The sequence below is a fragment of the Micromys minutus genome, assembly GCF_963924665.1.
Source record: "Micromys minutus genome assembly, chromosome: X".
NCBI lineage: Eukaryota > Metazoa > Chordata > Mammalia > Rodentia > Muridae > Micromys > Micromys minutus.
The window spans coordinates 111,374,113-111,385,168 of NC_137970.1; the positions used below are offsets into that span (position 1 = coordinate 111,374,113).

At 48.0% G+C, this 11,056-nt stretch overlaps 1 protein-coding gene across 1 annotated transcript; it reads right to left on the reverse strand.

The window, feature by feature from the left end:
• Nucleotides 1-844: 844 nt before the first annotated feature.
• On the reverse strand, nucleotides 845-3,631 carry LOC308415204 (uncharacterized protein; the record flags this gene model as incomplete). The annotated part of the gene is made up of 2 exons (XM_080910221.1): nucleotides 845-2,467; nucleotides 2,675-3,631. The coding sequence occupies 2 exons, from the start codon at nucleotides 3,629-3,631 to the stop codon at nucleotides 845-847; spliced, it is 2,580 nt and encodes an 859-aa protein (XP_080766347.1).
• Nucleotides 3,632-11,056: the final 7,425 nt, after the last annotated feature.

Genomic DNA, 11,056 nt, shown 5'->3' on the forward strand with positions numbered 1-11,056 from the left:
TAGATGGTCACAGCACAGCAAAACTTTCAGCATATATTCCTCACAAGCTCATAAACGGTTTTCTTTATATTGGCTTGTGGCACAGCAGTGGAAATCTACCTAAAACATTCACGTGAGCAGTTACTCTCTGACAACTTAAGCTAATTTCTTCTCCATGCTTCCAGAGAGCCCATTTAATGGCTCTAAGCTAATCATCCACACCAAGTGGTTGCAAGGAAACTAGTATCAAACTTTGGAAGGCAAGCTTCTCTCCCCCACCAAGATATTTCTAACCTTGTTTACAAAAGCAGACAGAAATAACAACAGACTCTGGAGGAGCTAAGGGTTATTATCAATTGTCAAATTCTAAAACTATAGCAAGGGAGGGGGCACTTGCTTTGCTGACGCTGGTCTAAGACAATTCTAAGCCATTCACTTCAAGGTAAGAATTCCCACATCAGGGATGTGACTAAGGTTATCAAGGCAAAAGAATGTTACTAGGCTGACTTTTTAAAAATTGTGTCTCACAAAAACATGATGTTTTTGTGTTGTTGTGTTTATCTTCGTCACAACTACACATTGCTTAACACAAAAAGTTCCTTGCATTTCCCTTTTTCTTTCAACAAGAATTAAACTCCATAATAACAACGAAAATAATAACCAAGACAAGAAAACCAAAACAGGAATGGAGTTCTCCCCAACCTTAATAGTTCTGAGTCTAAGCTTTCAGCAAGCCCTTCAAATTGGCCTGTGGTTTTGTCACACCTCCTCCCCCCAACCGCATTGCTTTCAACAAGAGAGAAACAGCGACAGATTTTCCCCAATACCACCTCTTCCTCACCACTGGCATCTTTTTTTTTTTGCTTCATTTGTCAGAGTCTGAGATGCGGCTGAAGATGGGCAGACGGTGGCTGGAGTTGTTGCCGTTTTCGGAGCCATCGGTGCTGCAGACGCTCGAGGAATCCCTCAGTAAGTCGTCTTCATCATCGTCATCTGTGCCAAGCAGGGAATCCAGAGTGCTGGTGACCACGTCGAACTCTAGTGACTCGGAATCAGACTCGGACTCGACAACCGGCAGTTGGAAGACGAAGTGTGGTGCGGCATCCTCTGCAGCAGTGGTAGTGGTTGTGTATGCACTGTCCACGCCAGCAGAGGCGGTGGCAACCCTAGGAGCAATGGCAACTCCAGGAGCCATGGCAGCCCTGGGAGTGATGGCAGTCCCGGGAGCCAGGGAAATCCTGGGTGCGAGGGTAGCAGCCCCAGGAGCTAGGGCGGCAGCCCCAGGAGCAAGGGCGGTGGCCCCAGGAGCTAGGGCGGCAGCCCCAGGAGCAAGGGTGGTGGCCCCAGGAGCTAGGGCGGCAGCCCCACGAGCAAAGGCACCCCCAGGAGCCATGGTAGCCCCCGGAGCCATGGTAGACCCATGAACCATGGCAGAACCAGGAGCGAGGGCAGCCCCTGGAGCCATGGTAGCCCCAGGAGCGAGGGCACCCCCAGGAGCCATGGTAGCCCGACGAGCAAGGGCACCCCCAGGAGCCATGGTAGCCCCCGGAGCCATGGTAGCCCCAGGAGCGAGGGCACCCCCAGGAGCCATGGTAGCCCCAGGAGCGAGGGCACCCCCAGGAGCCATGGTAGCCCCACGAGCGAGGGCACCCCCAGGAGCCATGGTAGCCCGACGAGCAAGGGCACCCCCAGGAGCCATGGTAGCCCCAGGAGTGAGGGCACCCCCAGGAGCCATGGTAGCCCCAGGGGCGAGGGCACCCCCAGGAGCCATGGTAGCCCCACGAGCGAGGGCACCCCCAGGAGTCATGGTAGCCCCACGAGCGAGGGCATCCCTGGGAGCCATGGTATCCCCAGGAGCGAGGGCACCCCGGGAAGCCATGGTAGCCCCAGGAGCGAGGGCACCCCCAGGAGCCATGGTATCCCCAGGAGCGAGGGCACCCCCAGGAGCCATGGTAGCCCCACGAGCGAGGGCACCCCCAGGAGTCATGGTAGCCCCATGAGCGAGGGCATCCCTGGGAGCCATGGTATCCCCAGGAGCGAGGGCACCCCGGGAAGCCATGGTAGCCCCAGGAGCGAGGGCACCCCCGGGAGCCATGGTAGTTCCAGAATTGAGGGCAGCCCCAAGAGCCATGGCAGCCCTAGGGGTGAGGGCTGCAGCCCCAAGAACGAGGGCAGCCCCAAAAGCCATGGCAGCTCCAGGAGTGAGGGTAACCCCAGCAGCCATGGCAGCCCCTGTAGCCATGGCAGCCCCAAGAGTCATTACAGCCCCAGGAGTTATGATAGCCGCAGGAGCCATGGCAGTCCCAGGAACGAGGGCAGCTCCAGGAGTCACGGCAGCACCAGGAGCGAGGGCATTCCCAGGAGCCATGGCAGCATTCTGTTGAGCTGCGGGGCCAACACCAGCCTGGTCGAAGATGGTGGCTGAAGACAGAGGTCCGGTAAGGGGCATCTGGAACTGCGCAGAAGTCGTCAGGCCCATCTGCTGCTGCTGCTGCTGAAGCTGCTGCTGCTGCTGCTGCTGCTGAAGCTGCAGCTGGAGCTGCTGCTGTTGTTGCTGAAGCTGCAGCTGGAGCTGCAGCTGCTGAAGTTGCTGAAGCTGCTGCTGCTGCTGCTGAAGCTGCTGAAGTTGCTGCTGCTGAAGTTGCTGAAGCTGCTGCTGCTGCTGAAGCTGCTGCTGCTGCTGCTGCTGCTGCTGGTTGTTATAGGAGGCAGTGGGAGTCGAGGTAGCAAAGTTAGGGTTCTGGAATGCCACAGGCGAGAAGGCACCCAGCTCCTGGCGGAAAACATTGTTGTCGTGGTTGGTGCTCGGGCTTTTGCCAGAATCGTAGAACATAGAAGTGGAACAGCGCATCATCTCGGAGTTGTCGGCTTCAGGGTTCGATGAGGACAGAAGCCTGTCTGGGTTCAGCGCCTGCTGGTTGAGCAGCAGAGGTGACTGGAGGGCATGGCTGTTGCCTGACAGGAAGCCTGAAGGGCTGTCACTCTGCAGTCTGGGCTGCTGTTCCCCGTTAACGCCCAAATGCTGCGCACTGGAGCCATCGAAGGAGTTAGGCTCCTCGGAGGTGCTCCCGGAAAGCACAGGTTGCTGCTCAGGCTGGTTGTGAATAAAGTGGCAGCGAGTGCCATAGGGGCAGTAGCCAACGCTGTGGAAGGTGCGGCAAGGCTCCGTCTTGTACTTGGGGTGCCTTGACAGGGTACGCAGTTCGTGGTAGCCATGCGCGAACTGGCACTTGTGACCGTACCTGCAAATGCCGCTTTCCTCAAAGGGCCGGCACAGCTCAGTCTTGTAGCGCTCAGAAGTGGCCTGGGAGCTAGAGCTGCTCGCCTTCTGTTGTTTAGGCTTCTGCTGCAGGCTATGTGCGCCATTCCCTGGGTGGACCTGAAGTTCCGCGTCAGCCCCTAAAGGCTCCTGGGGAGCTTCACGGGACACCGCCGAGCCACTTGCCCCCAACTGACCATTATTGCAGCCGTTCGCTTCTCCCGCAGAACTGGACGAGAAGTCCTCCATGCGGCTGGAGGCACCGGGAGCCTGGTGGCCGAGCACTTGGGGGTTGCTGGAAGATGGTGGCGGAGTAGTGCCAGGCGATAAGCTGGAGTTGGAAGGATCAGCCGCGTCAGCGTTGAGCCAGCGGTTAAGGTTGTTGTTGGCCATCGCTGTTTCGGTCTTGCGCGCCGTCTCTATTGTAAGAAGTCCATAGAGGTGTGGACATTGTCCTGTGTCCTGTGCCGTTTTGAAGTATAAATAAGGAGGGCCCGGAGACACCTTCGTGGGAGGCAGAGCCAGCGATCGCGAAACACGAGGCAAAAAAGGGCAAATAGGAGGAGCTGGGAGGAGCCAAAAGTTTGAGTCCCAGCCCAGCAGGAGGGTGGAGTGGCTGGTAAAGGTGGAAGCCTCGGGAGGCAGACATAAGATGTACAGGTACGCCACCAAGTGGAGGGTGAACAATAGTAGCAGAGATCTTAGCGCCTCGCTCATGCTCCCGCATTCTGTAGAGTGACACATACCTGGAGACGTGTGAGCAGCTGGAACTAAGAAGAGGGCAAAAGCCGCTTTTCACGACCTCCTGCTGGGGGAGGGCTCTATTCTAACTTATCAGCCTCAAGAGTTTTGTGTTTGTTCGTCTAATATTTGAGTAAAACAATGAAATATAATCACTAGACTCAACAGAATCCCACAACTCTATTCTAGTAAACAGTAGTCCGGTCAATGTCCCTATACTCCCCACGCTCCTTCCCACCCGCCACCCCGGCAAACCCTACGGTTCAGCTGGTACTACATACTTGCTGCCGAACCGAAGGCTAGAACCACACAGTCTGGAAAGGTGATCCGATTTCCTCCAGTTCTTTGACTGTCTTTCTTGTGTGTGCCATGGCATGTGCATAATACACCTCCCCACACCCCAACACGGAAATGTCATTTAGAAATATACAATTTTGTTGTATGCATTCAAGGTGAAATTACAGTCATCAGGATGCTACAGTGGGTAAAGGGGTTCGCTACAAAACCTGACAACCTATATTTTAGTCCAGAACTCCACAGTGAAAATTGAGAACTGATTTCTCCAACTTGTCCTTGGACCTCGGCATCATTTTTCCCTTGTACTCACATACAAACACACAGAGGAGAAATAAATAAACCATTTGGCAGTTATATTTTTCAATATAGTAGAATTAGGTCTAGTGAGATAGCTGAGGGGGGTAAAAAGACACTTGTCACCAAACTTGATGAACTGAGCGGGAGTCCCTGAATTCATGGTGTAGAAGTATGGAACCCATTCTTTTAAAAAATATTTATTTATTTATTTTTATGAGTACACTGTAGCTGTCTTCAGACACACCAGAAGAGGGTATGGGATCCCATTACAGATGGTTGTGAGCCACCATGTGGTTGCTGGGAATTGAACTCAGGACCTCTGGAAGGGCAGTCAGTGCTCTTAACCACTGAGTGATCTCTCCAGTCCCAGAACCCATTCTTATAAGTTCTCTTGGCTGCCATGTCTGTGCAGTGGCAAGTGAAATGTGCCCCACTACTGCCAATAAATAAAATGAAAAACAATTAAAGCCATTTTCTGCTGCACACATCCAAAGTGGTAAAATTAGGGTGTTCAAGATGGTTCAGCGTGTATACGTGCCTACTGCCAAGCCTAAAGACCTTAGTTTGATCCCCAGTATGCAAACATAAAAGAGAAAATCAGTTTCTCCAAGTTGTTCTCTGACCTCCACACAGGTGTACTGAGAATGTGTGCATGAGAATGTGTGTGTATGTGAAAATAAAAATAAATACATACAACCATACATATAATTTGAATTTTAAGCCATTTTCTGTTTTATGCATTAAAGATGGTAAAATCAGGGCTGGCAAGAAGGCTCAGCAAGTCAAATTTCTTGTTTCCCTGCCTGCCAACTGGAGTTCAAGGCCTGAATCCAGACAGGAGAAAGGGAGAACAATTTCACTAAGTTGTTCACACACACACAATAAACAAGCGAATAAATAATCTGGAATAATAATGGCCACATTTTGGCTCTTGCATCCACTGTGGTAGAATTGGGCCTGACTAAATGATTTCATGTGTATCTACCACCCAACTTAAGTTTGAGTCCTGGGATCCATACAGTAGAAGAGAACTGATGTTGATGTTTGGATTTCAAACAGCATATGTGTTATTGCTCAGAAAAAAAGAAATTCTGGGGCAAACTGAGTACTGAAGTTGTAAGGCTAATGGGTGTTTTATGACAAAGATTTTCCTGGGGAGACACTTGCCTCCTCACCTCAGAGATTCTATGGCAGACTAAAGTGGGGATCCCACCATCGTCCAAAATATTCATCTATTCACTCCAGAGAGAACCCACAACAGACTATAGTAGAAGGCCAACTTGGTGGACCAAAGAGGTTTATTGGGATTACTTACAGGAATATGGGTGAGGAGTTACTTACAGGCACAGAAATGACTCAGCGTGGATGAGAGCTCACAAAGCTGGGGACCTGGAGCACACTGCACAGCTGGCAGGCAGCTCAACAGGTTGGAGAGTGTGTTTCCACGTGGCTCAGGGAGTCTGAACCTCTTCCCGGCAAGGCAGCTGGCTGGTTTCTGCTTCTATCAGGCAAGCAACAGAGACTCATCTTTTGAAGCTCAGCTTTCTGCATCCGAGGACTCTCAGCTTTTATTCCTGATACTGGAAGGGAGGAGCCTAGTGACTGCTGTCGGTTTGGGGGACTCCTTGAACCTCTTTTGAGTTGTTTACCTTCCTGCTTAAGGAGTTTCCTGAAGCTCTTTTGAGTTGTTTATCTGCCTGCTTAAGGAGCTTCCTGCAGGGTGGAATGTTTTAATCCTCTGAGGAACTGTTACCCAACAGTATATACTAAGAGCTTTTGGGATTGTATTAGTAATAATTTCAACTGTACCTGTGCTGTACAGTTAATAATAATTTCATATATCACAATATATTATAATCATCATTTTAACTGTTCCTTACTCTGGTACCATGGTTTTACATATACATGAGAGTATGGTAGTCTCAGGACTCATCCTCTTTCCAGGTGGCTGGGCCACAATCATGGATTTACACTCAGATGGCCACTCATTACCTTTCTAGTTGCCAATTTGTAGGGTACACCATTTACGCTGAGACTCCAAGTACTTAAGATTTTCATATGATCCTCTCCGGTGAGAACAGGAAGAAAGCTATACGAATAGACCCCAAACACACAATCCTAATGAGCTGGGAGGAAGTATAGTCCGGGCTGTGCTCCCACATATTCAGTATAGTCCATCCATTGAAGGCATGGTACTTGATATCTGCATTGCCATTATTTCAGGCCTGTCAGAGATGAGAGAATCAGACAAGGGGTCAATGTTTGGTTCAAAGTGGTCTGGAGATCCACACTATTGGGTTTCCTAAGTGACTGCATTAGAGAATCTTTGGCTCAGGCACATGGGGCTTCCAACAGAAGTGTCAAATCAGACTACTGCTAGGTAAGACAGTTTTCCCCAATACCTGAAGTTTTAGTTTGGTTTTCATTTTGGACAGGGTCTCATTTTGTAGCTCTGGGAGACCTGGAACTCACTGTGTAGACCAGGCTGGCCTCAAACTCAGTCGCCCCTGCCTCTGGGGTGCTAGTTTTAAGGCATGTGCTACTACCATACCTAACCCCAATAACTGAAATTTTAGGGAGTCAAACCTCCGTAGCAGGAATGGGGTTCCTTATATCATAATAAGCATTTCAGAAGGCCATTGATCTTCCATATTAGTTTCTTCACATACATGACCAAAATAGACCCTAAGCTTCTGGGCTATAGTGTCTACCAGGACCAAACCCAGATTTCTTGTTATGGCAGGGATGAGAAGTGGGTTACTTTTATTTCCTCATAAAAAGATGCTGGAAGGTCTGGATGTGGCTTTATTTTTATATAGAAACTCTCTTGAAATATAACACATTCTCCGTGTTCATGCCCATTCCAATCTCCCAGCCAGTCTCCCATCAGGGGTTTAATAAGTTAGGGGTTTCTTAACTGAAAATAGGTTACCCGGTCCCTAGTTGAGAGTCTGATGCAACAGGATCCTTTTGAAGGAGCACCATTTTGGACTTTTTCTGCCAGGTGGCTCATAAGATGTGCTCCCAGTAGGAACAGTAAATGTGGACTTTCAGGGAGCATCTGGCCCGAGTTGAAGGATGTTCACACATGTAGTTATCATTTAACCTCTATCCCCACTCCCACTAGAGTCATGCCAATGGCTCAGTGAAGGTTATCAGCCACAAACTATGGTTGCAAACACATATACAAATACTGGCACTGGTTGTCTTAGGCTAGAGAGTAGTATCTTCTGGATCATTTGTCCCTTGTCCTGGGGGATGGCTCTGGACTTTTAATAATCCCTCTGTTGGGGAGCACTGTGTATCAAAACATAGTGTCTCCCATGTTGGCAGATGGACTAGGTGATTCTGTTATACTTGAAAAGTGGTTGTGGTAAATAAAGCAGGGTCCAAGTAACTCCTTGGCCCAACTGAGTCAGACAAATATACAGTAGATAACAGAACAAGGGGGTTGGGCCTACAGAGCAGGGCCAGATCAGCAAGTAGTAGCCATGTACCTGAAACTTTCACAAGTCCACTTGGCTGCCTATTGACTCCAGATTAATACCAGTGACAGAAATAGTTCTACCTAAGTATTCCCTTGTGAATCAGTAAGTTTTTGGGAGTACTTTACAGGAACCTGGATGACTCCAAATGCTGCTGCATCACAGAGAAGCCACCCCAGCATGAGTGCTGACTCATGTGACCCTTGTCCCCAGGAGCTCCCTTCTCAAACAGCAGGCAGCTCCACCAAAGAGATAATCTATTCACCCCAGCATTTGTTTGCCACTTTTCCAACCTTTGGGAGGGCCCCAGCAAACTTTACAGCTTTCTGAGCTTCCTAAAACCTGAAACTTTTTAGTTCTGAGTTGTAGGATCTTGCATCCTCCCTATAGGAAGGAATGTTCGAGAATTTTGGTTTCTTTAAAAACCCAGAAATGTTATAGTTTAAGTTTGAAATCCTAGGAGCTCTAGAGAGGGTATAAACACCTAGAGCTCCAGATAAGACCTGTGGCAGCTGCTGCTCCTGCTGCTTCTTCTTTTGTTATCGCTGGATTAAATGAACAATGGCCATTGAAGCAAGATTGTGGATTTATGTGAGTCAAAGGGCAAAGATAGACATACATTATTGCAAGGAGAAAAACAAGTCTGTAGTTCACAGCATAAAGTAGGGTATTAATTTTATTTTAAAAATATGTCTAATGTTAATTAAAAATACTTGGATAGGAGCTAGGGACTTGGCTACCTGGGTAAAATGCTTGCAGCACAAACATGAGGACCTGAGTTCAGATCCCCAGCACTCACAGTAAAAGTGTATTAGCACTTGTCTGTAACCCAGCCCTGGAGGGTGGAGAGAGGCAGATGCAGGACTTGCAGAAGTACCAGTGTAGCTCCAGGTTCAATGAGGAACACTATCTCAAATAAGATGGACAGCAGGAGAGGAAGACACTTGAAAGCTTATTTGGAATGATTAATTCATTTAAGTAATTTTAGAAAAACAGTATGATTGGTTTAAAAGAAATGTTTAAATACTGAATACTTGGTAAAAAATCATTTAATTCTTTCTATGTATAAATGAATATTTTTGAATAATGAAGAATAAAAGTTAACAGCTTAAGAATAAATCTAAAAATCAAACTTCTATATATTTGCTAGACATCAAAGTAGAAGTCATTCTTGATCATTTGTTTGAAGATGCGTGTAAAGTATTCTTAATCATTAAGTAAGGGTAGGTGCCATTTACCTGAAGGCCAAGACCAATGAAATGACATTTTGATGCCTTTACATTAAGTACAAATATCCATGTCTCAAACTAATACTTACAGATTTTGTCAGTTGCACTCATTGTGTTAGTGTTATGAAATATAATGTGGCAAGGGGGTACCTTTTGGTGGGTCCATGCCAAGGTGTGCCCCTGAGAAATTACACCATGCAACAGATGTGGTGTAAAAGGGATTTATTGGAGGAGGGGAGGGAAGTGAGAAACTGGGGAAGGGGTAGAGACAGATAGGCAGACAGAAGCAGAGCCATGAAGGCAGAAAAAAAAATGGGACAGAGAACAGATAGAAGGGGAAGCTGGGAACGGGGGGGGGGGGGGGGGGGGGGGGGGGGGGCGCGCGAACAGGAGAACAAGAACAATGGGAACAGAGAGTGAGGGTTTCATCTGGAACAGAGAGAGGGGGCTGGGCAGTCCTTTTATTGAGGAGCACATCTGTCACACCTATCAGTGGTGGCAGGTCATGAAATTAAACAATAGCTAGGGAGTGCTGGCCAGCAAAATCGCCTGTTTGCTCACAGTTAGAAGTTTAGTTTGTTTTAAGACACAAATATACTTTCTTTTAATGAATTTTGCAAGTCAACAGGAAATATTTTCATTTCTCAAAGCTGACAGGGTTAATTATATAGTGTTTACGGGAGATTTTGTGGGACTGGTTTCTTAAGAAAATTGTAAGCCAGGTATGTAATAGCACCTACATGGAATGCTGAGATCACCCAGAAACTAGAGATTGTAGACCCTCCTGGACAACACACAACATATTAAGTGCCTATCTCAAAAAATCAAATGAAATCACATCAAACCAAACCAATGTACCTTCTATATTTGTATCTCGTACCTTTGGGAATTGATAAGATAATGAATCCAAAATATAAATTTTTATTATCTTTATGAATAAAAAATAATTAGAAAGGTTAAGAAGGTAAAAAACAAACACTATGGGGAGGGAAGGGACCTGGGTGGGAAAGGCAACAGGGAAAGAAAGAGGGGATCGTGATTAGGTATTGGGGTGGACAGGATAGAAGCCCTAAGAGCAAGCTTAAAGAATGGAAACAGGCAACCTTGGGCGGTAGAAGGTGGGGGAGATTCTCTAAATGTACCAGAGACCTGGGAGGTGAGAGACAGATGCTCAGGACTCAAAGGGAGGGACCTTAGATGAAATGCCCAACAGTGGGGAGAGCCTGTAGAATTTATCTCCAGTAGAAATACAGGGCATCAAATTAGGGATGGGGTTACCATCCCATAGTCAAAACTCTGACCCAGAATTGTTCCTGTCTGAAAGAACTGCAGGGATGGCCATGGGGAAGAATCTGAAGTAAAGAAGGTCCAGCTCCAGTGACAGGCCCAAAGTGGGATCCAGCTCAAGTGGAGGCCCCAAGGCCTGACAATATTACTGAGGCTATGGAGTACTCACAAAAAGGGACCTATCATGACTGCCTCTGAAAGACCCAACAAGCAGCTGAAAGACTCAGATGCAGATATCTGTACCCAACCAAGGGACAGAAGCTTCTGACCCTGTGGTTGAATTAGGGAAAAGCTGGAAGAAGCTGAGGAAGAGGGCAACTATGTAGGAGGACCAGCAGTCTCCATTAATTTGGACCCCCAAGATTTCTCAGACACTATCACCAACAAGGCAGCACACACCAGCTGATATGAGCCCCCCCCCCCCCAACACATATACAGCAGAGGACTGCTGGGTCTGGGTTCAGTCAGAGAAGATGCACCTA